The sequence below is a fragment of the Tyto alba genome, unplaced genomic scaffold, assembly GCF_018691265.1.
Source record: "Tyto alba isolate M040663 unplaced genomic scaffold, T.alba_DEE_v4.0 Super-Scaffold_38, whole genome shotgun sequence".
In the NCBI taxonomy this organism is placed as follows: Eukaryota; Metazoa; Chordata; class Aves; order Strigiformes; family Tytonidae; genus Tyto; species Tyto alba.
Window position 1 is genome coordinate 19986549 of NW_024881313.1, and position 21461 is coordinate 20008009.

Here is a 21461-nt window from a genome sequence, read left to right on the forward strand (position 1 = left end):
TTTTGTTAAATAATCATCATATGCACCTATTTGGTGATAGCAGCTAATATGATATCAGCTAGTAATTTAAACTGTATTGTCTTCTGAGTAAAAGAGTTTTCCCATGCATATGTGAATGTTATCCTCCTCCCCCTCTAGTAACAGATTTCTAAGCATAAGTGAATAATTCTGTTCAGCTGTATCTTGTTAGTACAAAATAATATTCTGATCAATTTGAATCCAGAGGTTCAGTGGAATTTGCAGGCCAGAACAACTGGGAAATGATCTGTTGAGACTGTCCTTAGTGTGTTGAGTGAGAAAATACAATCCAACAGATACTGCTTCCTCTATCTGTTGTTGCCTTATAAGCACAGGAATAAAATTTGAGATCTTTCTGTAATCAAGTGCCTCCAAGTAAAATGCATACGTTAAACAAATAAAACAAAACAAACAAAACCAACAAAAAACACCACAAGTTGTTCTGTTTTGCTTAAGGCTATTTTAAATAAACCTGGACATCTGTGTCTGTAAGTGTGGTGGGAGAGATTAGACCTGCCAGTTACACAACATGTTTTGTGGATCAGCTTGCCTTGTGACAATTGACAGCGTTGTCCCTGCACTTCTCTGGTAGATTTTATGACGTGAATGAAAAGCTATTCAGTTTAAATAAGATCTATTTTAGCATAATCAAAGAGGAAACAAGAAGGAGCTGCTACTGAGATCATAGGCTGTGATGATTTTGAAAATGAACAGGACTTAAAAATACTGATGCCTTTTCAAATCACAAGATCCATGCCTGCAGACAACTAACAAAACAAAGGGTTATAAAAGAGCACATTAGTGTTACTGTGCCAACTTCAGCAACAAACATTTCCTTTTCTTCTGCGTGAGGAAAGAAACAATAAGCCATCATTTTTGGTTTACCCTTTGTAAACTCTAAAACTCTGAATGTGAAGGGAGATGCTAAGTGTATGAATTACTGTTGGTTATAGATAGAATGATTATCACAGAAGGGATAATGCCAGGAGTGCAGTTCTAGAGTGAAATTTTGTTTTCCTTAAATGAAAGTTTACAATACTTCATAATAAGTGTTTCAGCCCAATTGAAATCGGTTAAGGATAAATGTAAAATAACAAAAAATAATAAATAAGATACTAAACTCCTTTTCTTCCAAAATGGAGATGAACTGAAATACTATTGAAAGCCAGTAGGAATCAGACTTCTTAAAGTAAGAAAAGCTTGTTATATTTAGTGTTGACTTCTGACTTTAACCTGGCCAAGGAACCTGGCATTGTGACTTTGGAGAATCTTTGAGAGGGTTTGAGTACAAATGTGTTTCTGTTGTGGTATAGCAGCACATATACAATCTGTATGACTACTGAGGGGGCAATAGGTGTGGACCTGGAAAACGTGATGCAGCTTGGGTTTCTCTATCATTTTATAATTCTTATCTACCCATGAATACTTTGGGCACCGACTTCATGTAGAGCAAGGTGAACACAAAGAGATCATTGCATGATTGTAAAGAGAAAAACTAGTTGTAGAATTAGCTTTTTGCTTATATGCTTCAATTTGAAAGCCTAAAACCTCTGGATATTTATTTACTGTAATGGAAGACTGCATAAAATATGGAGATGGAAGTGGTTAGAGGTAGTAAAAATGTATACTGTTTTAAAAAAAAGCAGATACTAACTTAATAACTCTCCTGGTAGTGCCACATATATAAGCACAAATAACACTGAGGTATTGTTTTTTGTTTGATGGTGGTTTTATACAATATTTTTCATCTTAGAAAAGCTACCTTTCTGCTATTGTAATGATTCAAATTTTGTGATCTTCTCTGCTGCTAAAATGGAGAGTGGCAAGAATTAGTAAAAGTTCAGAAATGCTTGTTAGCCTGCCATCAGTCTCTTACATTATTGAAATCTTTCTTTCATATTTTGTCTCTTGAAGCCTTGTCCTTCTTTGCTGCTTTGTCATAGGTGCTCCTCTTCTGTGTGGTATGGATGAAGTCCATCATCTACCTACCTACTTTCTGCTGGCTCTGTGTTCACTCTCTTCTTTATCTTTAGGAGTCTCATCCAAACAATAATTGCATTACTAACCAGCACAGCAGACCAGCAATCTCAGCATCATCTTTTTAATATTCCTGTCCCCTCAGCAGGAGTCCAGTGGTGATAGCAGCAGTGGTATAGTTGATAAGTTTGGGTGGTAATTCCTTAAGCAGTAATCAATTCTGTCGTGAACTGGAGGAAATATGACTTTTAATTGAGCATAACTGGATAAGTTTCAGGAGAGAATTAATTCCATTTCCAAACAATGGAGCAGAGAGGAAAAAGCAGGCCTTAGCCAGTGCAGTTCCTGAAGAAAACAAGTTGTTAGGGATGACATGGGTTTGTTTTTATTTCTTTGGTGAGAGTTAGCACAACATGTTTTGAGACTTTAAGGCTTGCAGAACTGAAGTTTCCATTCTTGTGTCTTTCATTGCTGCAGGTGCTGGAGTCTTTCTTGTGACCAGAAACTTGCTAGGGATGTGTTTGAAGGAATCTCTTTATCTGATGGATTTTACAAAGTTAATTGATCCTGGTAGCATATTAATAATGTTGCTTTACGGCAAAGTGAGGCATTACTCCTCTTAAAATTTTTGAATGAGTTGACTGTTGTATAGCACATCTATAAATACAGGCTTGCCCGAGGTGTATGTTGGCTCTTTTTTGAGGAGAATTCTATTATATTTCCAAAGTTGCAGATTCTTTCAAAATCTTGAACTCATGAGTCCTGTATGCACAGGAGCACAAGCACTGTATCCAGGGTGGTGATCATCCCTCTCTGCACAACACTCATTAGAACATACCTGCTTAAGCGTGACCGGTTTTGGTGCCCCAACAGAAGACAGATATGGATAAATCAGAGAGGGTTTAGTGAAAGGTCCCCAGGATGGTTGGGGCTGGATCCCTTGGCATGCAGGGACAGGCTGAGGGACAGGGGCTTGGGGGAAACAAAAGCCCTCCAGCATCTACAAGGTTATCAAAAACATAGAGCCAGGCTCTTCAGAGGAACACTGGAAAAACGTCTTCACCATGAGGATAGTCTGTGAATGGGACAGGTTTTCCCAGAGAGGTTGTGCAGTCTCTGTCCTTGAAAGTTTTCAAGGCCCAACTGGATAAAGTCCTGAACAAGCTGGTCTGGTCTCACAGTTTGAGCGGGAAGTTGGACTAGAGACCTCCTAAGCCCTGTTTCTGCCTTGTGGTGCTGAGAACAAGATGTAGTACGTCATCATAACTCTGACACAGGAGAGGCATTCTTTTTTAAGATTTTGAATTTATCAGCAAATCAAACATGTATTTTGTGTTGATATTCAATTTTGCAACAATAGATAAAAGAACAACCAGTGGTCCAAAATTACGTGCCGCTGGAGGAGGAAATGGCTCAGAGAGGGATATGCTGTAATGTGCTTTCCTGACCCAGACAAAATCTGTTCTGAATCAGAAAGAAGTCTGTTCCTGATGTTTCTTTTACATCTGAAAACCAGAAAATATTTGGTCTTCTAGGTCACAATAATTTTAAAAAACAGAGTTCACTTATTATTCTAGAAAGTGGCTTCTGTACTCTACTAAGCTTTGAATGTTCCAGAACACAAAAAATATTCCAACATTGAATTAGGAAAGATCACAAGACCATGTGCTGCTTTTATGATTTCCTTTAATTTTTCTATTGCAATTAATTTATATTTTGTTTTCCTTCAGGTTAGCATACGATCATTGTCACTCTCTTCAAGAAGTAGGCACATTTCTGTTTCCAGGTTGCCTAAAACATATACTTCTCTTTAAGTCTCCCATCTTTATTTAAGTCATCATACTTCAGTAGTGTTAATATAAATCCATAGTACAAGATCTGTTTTAGCGGTAAGAAAATATACTTAGTTTTATTTCATTGTTAGAGATGGTTTCATACAACCTTTCATTAATATCATTTTTGTAAACAAATGCATATACTCTTCACATTCTTTTGTTCGCTTGCAGATGGAAAACCGAGGCAGTGACCTACAGAGACTTCAGTCTTGGTTCTAAGAGGTGGGAAGAGTGCTCTAAATGTGCAATAGAAAGGATTCATGAGTCAGAATCATGAACCCTATCTTGTTCTTCCCTCTTTCAAAAGGCAGTTGGTGGAGCTGTACAAGCAGTGCTGGCCACGTGGTTTGGGATGGGAGAATCAGGCATACAGTGCTTGCTTTAGCTTCCTACCCTTGGATGAATATCACGCACCACACAATTGATACTCTCACCCTTTCTGTGTGGATGCACTAGGTTAGATATCTTTTAGAGTCAAATCTAAAAGAGCCAATGAGCCAATGGATGTGAACTATTGACATCATGCAATCTATTCATTAGCTCGTATATATTTTCATTTTAGAACGAAACCTGAAGATATATCCTGGAGAGGGAGAATTTTCCAAGATTGGTTTGCAGTGTGATAGACAAGAGGGACAAAAGGCCTTTCCAAAGACTTTTCCATCGATGTGAAAGTACTATGGACTGTTGTATTCTTGAACTCAAATGAGAATAAGTGTAGTACCTAAATGGTGTAAGAACCCTCATCCTCTTGAGAAAATTGCAAGTAGTTTGCTTTGGTGTATTCTAGACCTGGAGGGTAGGTAATGGGTATAAATTGTCCTGATATTTTTCAAGCAGTGTACATGAGGATGAAGGCTGGAACAAAGGACTAACACCTAAAACCACAAGGATTTATATGGAAACTGAGCTTGGAAACCAAGTTTACATTTAGCCCACTGATGAGGACGTGTGTTTTATGTAGTGTTTTTATCCTGAAGTAAATGGTGCCATGCAGTGTGAAAGCTGGTGTTTCTGGTGGTATCAGAGAGCAAGGCTGCAGATGCTTAAAGGATGATCGTGCCTGCCAGAGGTACCTGGGCTGAGTCACAAATGAACTGATGTTTGATAAGCTTGAGATTTAAGTGAGCCTGGGTTAGGGAAATTCAATTAATTAATTCCTTATTCTTCACTGTGTGTAATTTAACACAGGTGTTGATAAAACTTCTCCTAATGTAAGCAGTGAGCAAATTGCAGTGTTTTGTGTCATGACAGTCATTGATTGCTGTTAATAAAAGATCATGACTAGAAAATCAAGATCTTGGTAGTAGATGATGGCCTGGAAAATCAATTTATCAGCAGTTGAAAAATATTGTAGACAACTACTGTATTGAGAGCAGTTTCTTCAGAGTACATACTTGCCAAACTAACTCATGAAGATACATGGAAAAAAGATAATTATTTAAACAGTTGAATACTATATTTGCAGTATAGAAATGAAGGGTAGCAAGCAAAAATATATATTAAAGCAGTTGTTACATTTGAAATAGTAAAATAGGGAAGATTTCTCTGTATGTACTTAACCTCAACATTTTTAACAAGTTAAAAAGTAAACAAACAAACAGACCCCCAAACCTTCCATTTGTTACCTGGAGTAGATTAAAAATGTTACATATGAAAATCAAGTAGGGATTGTACACACAGAGATAATTTGATAAAATGCAAAGAATTTTTTTTTTCCTTCAAAATTCTCCATTGCTAACAGAATTTCATGCTAAATTTTCAAGGAAGTTATTTTTAAACATGCAGAAAATCTTAATGACTTGAACCAAAATCCCAGATAAAAATATACTGAAAATCTGGAACAGAAAATCTAAATTGGCACTTTTAACTGAGCTGAGACAAATTGAGATGATGGTTGCCATGCTTTCCTTCAAATTCTTTCCTTTTCTAGTTGTCTTTCTGTTTCCGTGTTGTCATCCCAGACGTGTTTTCCATTTCTCCTCTTTTTAATTGAGCTCTTGTAATTTTGTGGCTGACTCAATCTTTGTCTTTCTCTCTGTGCTCTTATATCAACGCGTAGCATTTTATATTTAAAATTGTTTTTTCTGCGTTATCTTTCTGCAATTTAAAGCCCTTCCTTTGTGATATCAGCTGTTGATTAATCAATACAGTCAAAAATTATATTTTAATTTTTTACCGGCTTTTGTCCCAGTAAGCACCACAACAGTTCAGCTTGTTGTTACTAACAATCTTGATTTACTTTTGCCTAAGGGCTTAGATATATAATCAAGTTACCAGAGCTTTAAAAAGTTACGACGAGTCAACCAAGTTGTGTCAAAACCCATGTGTGTGCTGACAGTCTGAGACAAAAGTAATTGATTCAGGTTCATGCAACTTCCAATCATTTCCTTGGTGTATTTTTCTTCCTTTGACACCTATCTCTGAGTTGTTCCACTGGCAACATCTTAGCTTTGTCATTGCTCTGACTTTTCCTTACAGCTCAAATTCATCAATAATTTAATCCCATCATCTAGATCCAATTAATTGGCTCAAAAAATCAAATCCTGGTTTTTTTTTCATTTTGGGGGATTTTATTTTTGTTTTTAAAGTTGTCAATTATGTGATTATATTGTTGATAAAGCATATTTTGATAAGGTCAGAGACCTCCTCACATTCCTATCATTGCCCTCTTCCTCAAAAGCACTTTCTCTTGTTTCATAAATGTGAGAATCTGTCAGAATATACAGAGCTACCAGATTATCCTCCTTCAGAGGCTTTCACAGAACTAATCTCTGCCGTAATACATATAGAAAATTTACTTAAACAACAACCCACTGTGGTTATGCAAGGGATGAGTCATAATGCTGGTATCAAATATTTTAAAATGCTTTATTTTCTATTGCATTTCTACCTTGATCCCTTTCTTATTCCATTTTTTTCTGTTTATATTCTCTCATTTTACAGACTGCAAGTTCTTCTAAGGAGTTTGTCATTCACTTTGTGACTGTACAGTGCCTAGCACAATAGGGTCTCAAGTAGTTTTCCCTCTTAGATGTTTTTTGCAGAAAATGGTAAACCATAATACACCAGAGCATCCCACAGATTTGGAGAAAGTTTAGCTCTGACTCTGAGGGTTCAGTCTGTTTGTTTCCTAACTAGGCTGATCTCTGCAGCTGCCTTTTTGGAAACAATTTGCATATTGCCAAAGGTCTTCTGAAGAGTCATCATGAAAAGACTATCATTCCTCTAAAAAATATCTACTCGTGCTACTTTTTCTTAGCAAAACAACAGGAAAGCAAACATTTAGGCTAAAATCATGAAATGTGAGTACAAATGTGTGGGGGTTTTTTGGTGTGGGGGGGTTATTTTGGTTTTTGTTGTTTTATTTTTCCCTGATAAAGCACCCGGTACAACTGTTTACCTGATTCATAAATGCCAAAATCTAGACTTCTGCAAATCTAAGGGTTATTTTAAAAAACTCTGCTTTCATCCAGCTGTTGGTTGGATTAGCACCTTGGAAACCTGTTAATGTTGAGCTGCATACTGTGATCAAACTTGCCAAAGTAATGTTGAGGGTAAAAAGAAGACAGGTTTCCCATATAATCTCATTTTTAATCATATTGTCACCCTAAAGCTCCCAGCTGTTCTAAAATTTCACTCCTATTATTTGAATGTCCCTCATGCCTGAAGATGCCATAGCAATGCCCAATTAGCTCTAAACAATAACAAGAAGAAGAAAATTCTAATCAACATTGGTTTTGTTTTTTAAATGCAAACATAGTAGAGGATTTCAGTGACTACTGTGGGAGCTGGTAGCATTCCTTGTATAGTAATTGTGAGAGAGCACAGTTTTACAGCATTTAAGTGTAAATGTGTATGTAGTGCACAATTGCCCAAGCACTTCAGGGCTCATGCCAAGGTCTGGAGGGGACATCAGGACTCAACTTGGCAGTTGTCAGGCTTTGAAGTATCCACAGCCCTAACACAAGGAGTCAACAATTTCTGCTTGATATGCCCTTAATGAAGACATGGTCTCTTTCCTTTTTCCTTTGTTGAAATGTATTTCTTCAGTTTGTCATACACACCCAACAATTAATTGGAATTAATTTAGTCTTTCCATAAAAATTCTACCCGCAAATAATTAACATCAATATAACATTGTATAGCATTCTTAGAGCAGCATTTAGTGCGTTCTACAACATCATTCAAAATAATGACATTGCTTAGACATCTGAAGAAAACTTCATAGATAAGAAATTTTCACACTCACCAGCTGTGACCACTGTCAAACTGAGGTCCCTACTGGTTGTGCATTTGTGGAAGTGCTTCTGATTTTCTAATTGTGTGGCTCATACATTTCAGGTTGGTCAGTTTATGATGAAACAGGACAATTTGAATTTCCTATTGGCATATTACAATTTGCCAATGTCAGCAGTTTCACTTCATGCTAAACTTCAACATTTCACAATTTGCCTTTGTTTTGAATCAGTTTTAAAGATTTTAAGTGAAATTAAAATTTTATGGAAATAACCTCTCAACATTTTTTTTTCTTTTACCTTAGTTTGTAGCACTCAAGAACTAGTAGCACATCACAAGGACATAATGTACCATCTCAAATCATGTCTTGGCAGGACATGTGATGTTGTTCATACTATTTCAACAAGATTAGAAGATAAGCAGTATAGCAATATCTCTGTATAAATTCTGAATATTGAAATTAATTGTTTTCTTATTGGCACAGTGAGGCCATGTTAAAAGTATAAATCAAATGAAGACATAAAGTTATTTCCCCTTTTGGATTTAAAATTCTCTTCAGGATTAAATGAATGAAGCGTTTAAAAATGTATCTAGGAAGAAAACCCAGTATTATAAATGAAGAATTTAAATATATATCTACAGTCACATGTATTTCTTTATTCACTGTAAAATCTTGTATGTTTGCTTACTACTTCATGCCTTCATTTGTTAAATAATGATGTAAAAAGTCTCTGCTTGAAGGAACTTGTTTGATCTTTCTAAGAGGAGAATTATTTGAGAATTGTCAGTAATTTGGAAGGTTATCTGTCCTAATGATATCCAATTCATAAGTGGATTACCCCATTAAAGAGAAAATCATTGTACTCAGAGGATCACTTTTATTTTTTATAAGGAAGACATAATATAAAGGCCATGACTGAATTTGCAAGTGTAATGATAGTTATATTAACTCATTGAAGATTTATTACAGTAACAGGCCAAACATCAACAGATTTTACACTATGAATGTAACACTGCAGTCAAAATCTGTACTTAAGCTCCAACTGTACTGACCAAAGCTAAGCACGGGTACAGAAAACTAACAAGAAAAGTAAGAGATCTATGGGCATCACCTAATTTAACTAAGGAGTTTCTACCTGCAAGTAAAGGAAAATAATAAAAATTCCTCTTACTCGAAGGACTCAGTCTCTTGAAGATGATACACTTCTACAGTACTAAAGACATGTATGGTCTTGAAGAAGAAAGAGCTGAAATATGATCACATATGATCACTAGCAGTCTGAAAAGCATGGGTTCGTATTATCGGAATACCTCATAGAAGCTACTCATATAAAATAAGTGGTAAGATACCTATGAAGCATATCATATAAAACAAAAAATTACTTTTCAAACAAACTGGATTTGTAAACCTGCCAAGCAAGGAGGAAAAGGAAGAAGAATAAATAGATGGGGTAATTATTAGCATGACTTATTTCACTTATAATAGTTTCCTATGAAAGATGAATTGGGGGCTACAGTAGTATTTATTGCATACATGTATTACTGCAGATCTTCCATATTGCAGTGGAAGGAGATGAAGACCTGAAGAATCTCAGAAAGGCTGAATTTCATAAACTCTTGGGAAAAGATCCATACTGTTCTCCAGAGCAACCCTAAAAACTCATGTAACCCAGGGAAGAAATGTAGTTCCTTAGCTGTCATGAATGACAATATACATCCACTTGACCCCATTTTCCTTGAATAGGCAAGGTATTTCTACTGAGTTTTAACATAGTTTTTATCTAAGTTTGAATTTTTTTTTTGTCTTAAAGTGGTCAAAGACATTCTTAGCTCATATAAAAATACTCAGTGGTTTATAAAGTTAATTAATTATAATTGTATGCTCCCCTGCTTCCTGGATTTCTCTGATGTCAGGCTTTGAGGTTTTTTTTCCCATATTCAAGAAGCAAAGAAGCTCACAACTTCTGCATTCCACAGAACATTTACATGACCATGTCTGTCCCACTGGGAAAATAAATGTAATGTTGAGTTTGATTCATGTGATTTGTCAATATAATTAAAATAAATTGAATCATTATGATTTTTCGGATGTGTGCTGGGACTGTGGCCAACACAAGACATGACCAACACTGTAAATGATCTTTGTGGCCTGGAAGATGAAATTCCAGTTTTAGCAATTCTGGCCTGATGCAGAAGTCACTTTGCCCCCTTAGGGGAGATCGGAATTATGTTTCTGTGCTTCGTGATTTTTTTTTTTTTCAGTAGGGTGAGGACCAGTTAGGCAGCATCCCTTCGGGACAGCAGAATGAATGATAGTAAAAGTGCTGCCATGCCACTTGATCAGTGGAAAATACAATGTATTCACCATGGAAATGCTGTAGGAAGCTAACACCTACACTGTCTGTTGTGCGATTGCCGTGTCAGGCTTAATGAGTGGTCTGTTTGTTTTCCTCTTATTTACAGGTAGTGTTGCTTTAGGGTTGGTTTATGACACTGCCTCACTTGGTGGCAGAGTGGCACCGAGGACCCGCAGCACAGGTGGGGAAGGGTTTGGACATGCCCTTTCTGAAGGGAGTTGAGTGTTGAGGGACCCCAGAGTGTCCCGGGGGATGAGACTCTATGGTGGTGGTGGCGATCGTCACAGTCTCAGCTTTCATTAATGCTGTGCTAACATCAATATTTTGACCACAGGCCACTGTTGTATCAACCATATTAGGATTTAAACACTACAGTAAACTTCTGCCCGCTTGTTGCTGCTCATCTTTTGCCATTTTTTTCCATCAGGGAGCTGTGTCAGAATTTGTGGCAAAGGGAAATTTTAAAGAATAGCCAAATTTGAAAGGCAGTAGGGAGGTTACAAGGCCTCTGGGTATTTTCCTAATGGACAAGATTTTTCAAAAAGTTCCAGAAAAGTTTGAGTGTATTTTCTTTTTATTTTGTGCTCCGTTTGCTTTAGTTCAGTAGGCATTTTAAGATCACTGTAACATAGCAGATATATTTGGACTCCTGTAAACAAAATATCCCTTGGAGAAGAGTTTTCTTTATTTCAGTTCAAAGAGAGCTTATTAAACTCCTTGCTGTAACTATTATGGGCTTCAGGAAAATAAAAAAATTAAACATTAGGAAAGTTAAAATTTACCTTTAGTTTAAACTGTCAGTTTAGTGACAACTATTATTTGCTCTCATACTGGTTAAATGTAGGCTGCTGGATCACTTGGGATTGGGCGATTTTGTTGTTATGCAGACACAAAGCATGGCAGGATTTGATCCTTCCTGAGACATGCTGACATACTACAGGAATACATACACGTGCATAACTACTGTTCTCAGCTGTAATCTCTATTCTCTACTATTCTTGTAACTGTGAGTTTATATAGAAGGCAGGCACTGCAATCAGCTACAGTGATCTTTTACATCTAGAATGTTGCATATCTGTCAGTGAATCATAAATGCCCTAGATAACCATGCCTTATCATGTTATTCCCATGTCAATGTATGAAAGGATGGAGGGTGACTCTGAAAAGCAGAATATATAAATTCAATGTTTTGTCTGGCTTTTGCCATATTAGGATCTAATATTTATGTGTGAAGTGGTATGTTGCAGTTATTCTTTGTTTCTTTCTTCTGCTAATGTCAGAAAAATATAAGCAGTAACTAGGAGGTTAAATTCCTGCTCAACAGGCATATTTCTGGATTTACGTTTTTTTCTAAGAGAGCTGAGAGCAGAGCTCAGTGCTTTGCAGTGGAGGGAAGCGCTGTGTGACAGAACTGAGCGTCCAAGGGAAACGTGGCTCGCAGCAGACATACATGACGGGAACGAGACGCTGTACCAACTTTTCCAGTTTCACAGGGACCTTGTGTTTTCCAGCTGTTTACCCTTGAGATCTAAAATGGCAATTTGGCATAGGCTAACAACCTGGTGTGATGTGAGCATCTGCGTAAAAGGCTGCACATATGGAGCATGCCCAGTGATATGAACAGCCTGTTACCCCACCCCCAGCCAATCTAGGAAGAGATGAAATGAACTTTGCACTTGCAAATGTCACCGAATACATTTTGCACAGGATTTTAAAAGGTTCTCCTATAAGCACTATTTTTAACAGCCAAATCCGCCCCCCAAAACAGAAAGGAAAAAACCCTAGGTGTTTTTCTGTGATTGATCTCAGTTTATGATCAGCTGAAGCATCTCTCACAACATTTACCTGAAGCCTGGTTTGGTTTACATTTTTATCATTGACGTTGAGATTTCTGGAGGTGGTGTGGATTTTTTGGATTTTTTTTAATTTTTTTTTTTAACTGGCATGAGCAAATTTGAGAATTTAATTGCAGTAGAATACTCCGAAACAGTGAGGCTGCAAGCTTGAAAGGCAGAGAGAAGAGAAGGAAGGCTCTCACAGCAGAGCATGGATAGGAAAGGAGCAGTGATTCTGCGGTGCTCAGTGTGCACATGTTTTATGAGATCAGTGCCGGGCGCTGCAGCTGCGGACAATAACTGAGCAGTCTGGCTAATGAAGGCCACCTGGATCAGGCTTCTGAAAAGAGCCAAAGGAGGACGTCTGAAGAATTCTGATATCTGTGTAAGCCCTATGTTTTCATTATCAGCGTATGTTATATGTATTGCAGAGAGGGAGAGAAAAAAAGATGGTGAGGAGAGGACAGTTGTTTTCATTCTGATTGAATTAGCAGAACTCTGTTTTGTATGCAGGGAGATGCAGAGGGAAAGCATAACTGTCATTATTTATAGAGCTGTTCTGGCATTGTGGCTGCTTCCATTGTGGTGATACAGGGACATGTGTTGAGTCCAGACAGATTTTATTAGTTGGAAGTTGATTTGTGGTCATTTGCATGTTTTGCTGAAGGGCAGAGATGGATACGAGCCATTTGCAGTTCTGATGGGGAAAGTGTGTCAGGTAAAGAGGTTGCCCTAATATAAAGATGGATAGCAGAGATTAAATCTGTTAGCAGTGATATTGTGTAATGGCAATTATTGATACTGAATTTGCATTTTGATTATAAGAAGTCTGTTTCCTTGATAATACTGTCACTGTTTAGAGTTTTAATTTTTATGGAGCCATCCTTGAAGCTGCTGTGTGTCCTTCAGCCCTGCACTGCACCACTGCTGTAACTCTACAGAGCAACTGACTCTGCTTGCTGAAAGGCACACAAATAAGAGGATGGGGATGGTGCAGGAAATAAAACACTGAGGAAGAGACCTGCACTCTTGGAAAGTCTCCAGAAGAAAACGCTTACCTACACATAATTTTTCTAAGTGACTTTCCCTTTTGGGCAGTTACTCTCTTTTCAGGGATACAGAAATAGGAGAAAAGGCAAGGTGCATAACCACTTCTACATTTATTTATTTTTTTCTTAACACTGAAACAACTTGTGACATTTTTCCTTTTCTTGTGCAGGGTTCGGCGGACTCCTACACCAGCCGTCCATCTGATTCAGATGTATCTTTGGAAGAAGACAGGGAAGCAGTGCGGAGAGAGGCAGAGCGACAGGCCCAGGCACAGCTGGAAAAAGCAAAGGTAAGGTGTTACTTCATGTCATAGACTCGTAAAATGTTCAGCTTTAAAGGACTGTCATGTCATCTGTTACTGTTTTTAATATGTTAACATATAGCATAAGACCTCTTACAAAGATTTTCCTGACAACAGTAGAAAATACATTTTCCAGGAAAAAGCACTTAGAATCAGTTTTCTAAAGGCACCTGACTGGTTTGCATCTATTAAGAGAATCCATAAGATTATTCAGAATAATTTTATTTAAATGTGTGCATTTTTTTCTCTTACTGAATATACATGTTTATTTGCAGTGTATAGGGTCAAAGCTTTGAGTTCTTACTAAATATGTTTGTGGAAGTTTGCCCATGGATCACTATGGCACTCAAAACTTACAGTTCTAGAAATCAGCCCTCAAACATCCTATTCATCTTTCTTCAATGAAGGATTGGTCCCTAGAAGTCATATGTAAATAAGCATAATCTGTTACAAAGGTCTTTTTTTGCCTCAAGATTTCACTGGCTTTCTTTACAGTTTTTGTGTTAAATGACCCTGTGAGTAATATGCTCTGGGACTTGTAAAGATTTCTCCTTCTGTCTCTATGCTCCTGTCAGATAGCGACAGTTTAGTAAGAAAATACTAAATGAGCTTTGGGTTCTTGCTGTATGTTTATATATTTTCCGCGAGATGCATTTAGGACTGTGAGGGTTTTAGCAGTGGAAAGGTATGGGCTTGTTTTTCTTTCATCCGCGATGTATCTTTAAATATTATTGTACCTGTAAAAATCATGCTCATCTTACTTGTTATCACTTGTTTATCATGTCGTTCCAGTTTTTCATATGCTATCTGCCAGATCTTGGTGTATCACTGTTTTCCAAGATCTGTTATCCTTTTTCATTTCTCATATTTAAATATTGAAATATCCTGTTGAGATCCCACCTGGGATCTACCTGATCTACATTTCTCTCTCACTTTCTCTCCAACCCCCCTCCTCCATTTTGCTGTGTTCTTTAATATGCCTATCTCCCTTCCGTCTCCCATTCTGTTTCCTTTTCCGCTGCCAGCTTTGCCTCTGCCCATTTACACCACCTGTTTTACAAGGGTTCTTCAGAAATTCAGGAGTCCAGATCATTGTTATGCACCTGACGGTATGGCGAGGGCCAGCTCCATAAATAATGCAGTACTGTAATGCATAAGCAGACAGCTTCATCAGGCCAGAAAGCTCGAACAGGGAAGACAAAGATTTTTTTTTTTTTTTTCAAATGTAATTATTGACTGGTATTTTAATAAGAGCTCCTAAAGCAGCTTTTTAATGAGATGCTGGAACTTGCCAAAAGATCCTGAACATCTCTTTGAAGTCAGGTCCTGCTGTCCTGGGATTGGTATAGCAGAAACTCGACAGAAGCAACTCACTTTCTCCCTTTCCACCTTGTATCTTAGAGATGTTGCTGATCATAATCAAGAGTTTCCGTTTTATCAGGGTTGCTTTTTCCTAGTTAGAGATTTCTTTGCTCCTAGAAAAGATAATAGGGGCTGCCCTGAAATTGAGGTAAGTGTTGAATTTTATCAGTAAATGCACAATCTTTAAAAGAAGAGTGGAAGTAATAATATCTTGCCGAGTAATCAAGGTAGCAGTACAGTACTTGCTGCTGAACTGATGCATCTCTTAGCAATGAGTAAATCTATGCGAGTGTTGCTATGGGAATTTGGCTTACTGATGCTGGCTTGAATGCATGGACTGCCCTTATGTAATATTCATGACCTCTAGCACAGCTGCCATTGTAGTTTGTACAGAAACTGCTAGCAGACCCTGACTTTTTAAAACTGTATTTCTGTACATCAAAGCAATGTTCTCACTCCAGCTGGCATAAGATACAGTCTCTAGGTCTGACACTGTCTGAGACTGTAAGACAACTTGTGAACAGTCAAAGTAGCAAAGACACTGCCAAAATCAACCTGCTGTAACAATGGGTAATTCTAGTCATATAGAAAACACAAAATGAATTATTTAAATTGTTTGTGCTCTATAATGGATTAAAGCTGGAACTACATTATCAGTTTTCTTTCTTGAGCCAAAAGTTAAAAATCACTCCAGGCTGTAATATATGGAAATGATTTTGTGTTGTGGCCATAGCAGTGTAATATTTAAATTAATAATAGTGAATAAAATATTATATGCATTTGGTGTTTACATTTGAAATAAATGTTTAAAAAGACGTAAGTTTAACCTAACCCAATAGATCTAAAATATTTCAGTCCTTCAACTCCCTGAAATACAGCTAATAAAACTAACGAAGCGGTAACTTCTGTTGGTGCTGCCTGGCTCCTACGTGCGCCCAGCTCTTTCCCGCAGGCAGCGGGTTTTGCTGCCTGCTCTCCGTGGCCACCTCGCCTGCATCCTGGCCGGCTGTCAGGCAGAGCCAAGTGACGCAGCTGCTTTAACTTTTCACCTTTTAATACTGTGAGTGGAAGTGTTGATCCTAAATAAAGTCATTACAATTGCATTTGTCACAGGAATTAGAAGAAGATGACATACATGAATAATGCCGCGGTGGAGGGAAAATGATAGTGAATTAAGGGTAGATAAAAAAACTGTTGAACTGTGTCATGCACTTAATGAAAACAGTTTAATGACATCCATTTTCATTCCTTACAGCTAGGGAAAACACCTTAAACTGAAGAGAAAAATACAGTAATAAAGCACACAATGGCAAATTGTTAGGAGGGTTTTAAGATTTTTAAATTTGGATTTTGATGGATTTGAAGTGTTTGTGTAACAGTAAGCCTGAATATATTATGCATATCTGATATGTATTCAAACAGGGAAAATAAAAACAAGCTTGTAAGAAAATACATATTCTGGCCAGTTTTATTTGTTTATTTATTTAATAGAAGCATTGCTTCCCTGGAAAATGGTTAAGCATATTTTGCTGAATCACTCTGGCATGTGACTTAGTGTAAGGAAGGTGGGGCCACAGGCACATGTTCAGAGTTGTCCAGGGATGGAAAATTAAGAGGCCACTGCTGAGGCTACCTGCAGGCCAGCAGATAATCCCAAAGGAAACAAATCTTCAAATTAAACTGTTAGGCTCGCAGCTGAGATTAAATGTTCCTGGTTAAAACAGTTTAGCAATGCAAATGGAGAGAGGTTGGGGTTTGTTTTGTTTCGTTTGTTTGTTTGGTTGTTTTTTTTTTAATAGAAAAAAAGAAAAAACAAAACAAAACATTTCAAGGAATTGAGGATTTTCTTGGTATACTCCTCATAGTCCATAGCATGTGTCTATCTCTAGGATAAGAGGACCTGAGTAGGACCTGCTGACAGTGCCCAAATCTAAGGACTTGTACTGATATTTTACTGAATTTCCTATTTTCATAAAAACAAGAACATTAAGCATTCACAAGCCAAAAAATAAATAAGAAACCCAAAGACATGAATTGCTTTTAGTGCTAATATTTTTAAAATTGCAATTTCTACAGAAAAAAAGCTTTTTAGTTTTGAAGGTTGAGGATTAAAAATAAGTGATAGTAAGTAAATAAATTTTTTTTGTCCATTCCTTGCAAGTATTCAGTTAATTATACTGGAAAATACTGTACTGACTGACAGGGATGAGATCAAAGGAACAGTGTTAGGTACAAGTATTAGACCTTTAAGTTCAGTACTAAATGAGTTAAAGTTTGTACATCAGAAAGGGGATGCAATAATGATTTTTGGCCCTCTCCAGTCCCAGTAAAATCAATTCAGATATTATGTTGATTTATTTTGCCTCAAGCATATCATATGTTATGAACTAGTTTTTGACTGAAATACAGTGAATCAGAGAGGTCTATAAACCTTTTCTCTTCTGCAAGAATAACTTATTTCTTCTCTTCAGGCTCTTCTCTTCAAATTTCTAGATTTTGCCTCTTTTTTTCCTCCCATGGCTTTAGAGCTCCTTATGCAGAGACAGTTTTCAAGTGAGATCTATAGAATATTTTCAGCATTTTGGTAAATTAAATAATTTTTTTTTGGTTATTTTTAATACATTGGGTTCTTGAAGTGCCAGTTAATAATCCAGATTCTGTTTCTCATGTGGGATTAGGGGGGAAACCCTATCCTCTTTGCTGTCTGTTGAGGATTGTTCTCAACATCCTTTGGTCCTGAAACTTCTTAAATGGCTGTCAAAGTCAGATTGTGGCCTTCCAGAAGTCAGTAATTCTGTCCATAATAGAAAATCTCAATTCCTCTCAGCTCTGCTTGTTTGCACTCCATGTAATGCTCAACTGCTAGCATCCTTTTAGGATTTTGTTAAGACTTGAAATATCCGTAGTCCTAGTTTAATATGCCATTTAAAAATTTTTTACATTAAGATGGTGAACCACTGAAATTTTGATACCAGACATCCCTTTGATGACTCTTAGGCAATAAATTGTCGTGTTTTGCTTTCTTGATGTGTGCTGTAGTAGTGGTGATGGCTTGTGATTGCGAGTAATAACGCAGTGTCTTAAGTGTAATGCATTATCCCCATGCATGGGTGGGGAACCACAGTCTTGAAATGTGTAGCAGGCTGTGATAATGCCTACATATCCCTGCAAGGCTGAAGGCATGAAAAAGATTGTCAGATGTAATTATCCAGTGCAGTGTGCCAAGACTAGTTATTTAAGTATTTATTCACTCTCAGACAGGTTTCACAGCCTCTGAATGACCCCATGCTGCTAGCAGGCAGCTGCAAAGCTAGTTAAGGTATGTCTGCTTAAGCTGCATTAGCATTTTTGACAGACCAGAAGTGCCCATCACCTGGATGTGTGTCCTTATATTATATCAGTGTCCTTATATTATATCAAGGAGACTATTTTCTCTCAGTTACAAGAACATCATGGTGCTGAACAGCACCCAAAGCCATAGCAACATAGCATAGTACTTTGTGTTAGCTGTTGTGTACAGTAGTATTTTTTTCATTGATTTCTTCTCATTTGCGCTTTTGTTTTAGAATACTTTCATTGCATGTTATAATTTCGATAGCTAATGTGACGTATCAGAGTTGCTGGGATTACGTGGGAGCTGGCACAGTGGTCTAGCTAGAGATAAATGAGTTGCTGATCCGAAAGCACAGTTGCAAATCTGGTTGTTACTTAGCTGCAAGCAAGTTCTACATTGCTGGATCTGCTTGAATCAAGTTACAGATACTCTTTTTCTTAATTTTCTTAATTAATTTCTGCTGATTTTCCTTAGGACTGTAACATTGGGATGTAAAGCAATTCCCTTTTTATAGTACTGTCTGTGACCTATAGGTTTTTCTTGTTTATATTCATGATCAATTTTGTGTTCAATTTAAGTGTATACACTTGTTCTACACTAGTTCCTGTCATTATGTTGGTTATTTCCCTGAACTGTTTATCTCTTCTCACTGTTCGGCTGCATTGTTTGGGGCCTGGAATTGTTTCTTCCAGTGGGGTCCCATGTAACCTGGAGTCAAATGCTCCAGAAATAGTACTGTCTCTAATTAAAAAGCATCGGTCATCTCCCATTCATACTGTGATTATGGAGTGAGCAAATCTGTTTTGCAAGTAGCCTTTCCTCTTCTGTTTTTTGGGTGTGAGTAGAAAAAAAAGAGTAGAAGGATATTAACACAGCCTAAATTTAGATACCTAACAGTAGATAGATCCTTTAGTATCCTGACTTTCTTCAGATAGTCAGCGGAGATAGATTGTCTCTGAGGAATGGAGGGACAATACTGAAAAAAAGTCCTGAGGACAAGCATAGCTCTTCTGCCTGCTCTAACCTGCTGCTTTCACATGTGCCTGCTCACTTTCTTGATGACATGTCCTTGCTCTGACTTTATCTGTATGGTTAGATTACTGTATAAAGCACAGCAATACAAGTGCTTTATACAATACATGTTTTGTAAAACTAAATCAGTTCTTTATTAAAGAAAGTGTTGAAGAAATATTTTAACCAAAGTAAGCATTGTAAAACAGGTGCAAACACCTACATGCATCTTAAATCCTCGTCTGCTCCTCCTTGCTCAGGTCTCTGTGGCAGACACAGCCTGTTAGCTGCCAGCCTCTGCTGCATGGATGACACTGCAGAGCTTGCAGCAGAGCTTCCCAAACTGTGGTACGCCTGTTGCTGGCCGGCTGCACATGGTGACAGCCGTGTGCTACCTCCTACCTGTCGCTGCTGAGCCAAGCTGCAGTGTGCTGTGGTTTGGGTGGTGGTGACCGAGGGGTCTGGGTGTTGGGCCAGACGCTGGTGTGGGGGTCAGCAGAGGCTGCAGAGGGTCGTGGGAATCGTACGACAGGATGAGAAGTGGTTTTGGGGATGCTCTCTGTCACCGGTGGGGAGTGAGTGCGGTTGCTGGACCCTGGGAAAGGAGGAATTAAGGTATGCCTTTGCAGGCTGCTCAGCCTGGCACATAGATGAGCATTCTCACTCGTGTTAGATAGAGGTAGACACTGCTGGTCGCTCTAAGCAAAGTAATTTCCAGTTAAGACATATATGACCTGGTTCACTAACTTTCTTGAGGTTTATAGGGTCTGGTTTAGTTTTGCCAACATCTGAGACAGTATGCTGTAATCCAGACCTTCACTTTTCTCAGTAGCTGGTCCAACTATCTGAATGCTGTTTTTTTTTAAGCGGTTAACATATGTTTTTTTTACCTAAAAGAGAATACTGGTTCAAAAATAGAGGGAAAAATAGTATTTCAGTACACAGGCCATTGTTAAGGGTAGCTGAAATGTTTGTAACCACCTTAACAAAAATGTTGAGCTTTTTGCATCTGTAATATCTATTTTGGGGATAATTTCCATAATTTTATCTTTTCTACTCTAAATGATTGATGTATGTTTCCCATTTCAATTTCAGCTCAATGTAGAATCTGTCTGGAGATTTTTTTTTGGGGGGGTTATCTTTTTTAAAGTCTTTCGTTTTTCTAAAATTAAACATGTACAATGTTTTCAAGGTAGGTGTTACTGATGCAGGTTTATACAAGTCTTTGGGCTCTTAGTTATTCTTGAATTCAGTAAAGTATAGGATTTTAAATGTGTGTGAATCTGGACCTGTGTTTATATATATGTGTGTGCTTATACATGTATGTATGCATTATATATATATCCATATACACACCCATGTGTATATATGTTTGCATGTATTGGATAACTAGCACTCATGACTTGAACTGGCCATTTACCAGTTACAGCTGGTAACTTCCCATTTCTTTTGTACGCAGGGAAAACTGTTGTACCAAAGGATTAACTTATGAGGAAATAAAAGGGCTTTATCTGAGAACAAAGTTATCCTGTGATCAGAGCTGGCAGTGGACTGCCATGGGCTGTTTGGGAGAAGGAATGAGGTAGAGTGAGGACTTCAGTGCAGGCAGCAATGGCTCACTTTGCAGAGGTTCCCCAGCTAACACTGACCCTTGGAGAAAGACTAGTTTGGACAACAAAAGCTTTATGCTTTCTGCTGGTATACTGAAGTGACTATTTTCCAACCAGTTACGGAGCTAACCTGATTTCTGTTACAGCAGACACTTGGCTGATGTGTGTTATTATGCAGGGAAGTACTTGTCATCTGTAATGAAAACAAATCCCCAGACAGTTCTTGAGTCCTTGGAAAAGATCTGAATCCCTTCCCTCCTCACTAACCCACTCTTCCAAAAAAAACCAGGAAGGAATTAAAAAAAAAATACAACAGGTACCTGTAGTTTTGGTTTTATATGTAATCAGAAAAAAAAAATAATTGAAGGAAGCTTCAAAAATATTATTTTTTTTTCATAATTACAATTTATTTTATAACATTGCTGCTACCTATAGTTAGAACTCATTGGCATCTTGCATGTAGAGTGCTTTGGTACAAAATTAGGCTGACGTTAGATGATAATTCAAAAGCGTTTCCTTTAGAAAATTTAAT

The 21461-nt window shown here is 37.6% G+C and overlaps 1 protein-coding gene across 10 annotated transcripts in view; it reads left to right on the forward strand.

Moving 5' to 3' along the window:
• CACNB2 (calcium voltage-gated channel auxiliary subunit beta 2) overlaps positions 1-21461 on the forward strand; it is a 257249-nt gene that overhangs the window by 156778 nt on the left and 79010 nt on the right. For 7 of the 10 annotated variants that reach the window (XM_042802216.1, XM_042802218.1, XM_042802219.1 and 4 more), the window contains one exon: positions 13481-13600. In XM_042802216.1, coding sequence (XP_042658150.1) covers positions 13481-13600 — 120 coding nt within the window. Of the gene's footprint in view, positions 1-12105; positions 12647-13480; positions 13601-21461 lie in introns of those variants that run through there. The other 3 variants (XM_032991397.2, XM_009970514.3, XM_032991396.2) reach the window with 2 other exon arrangements.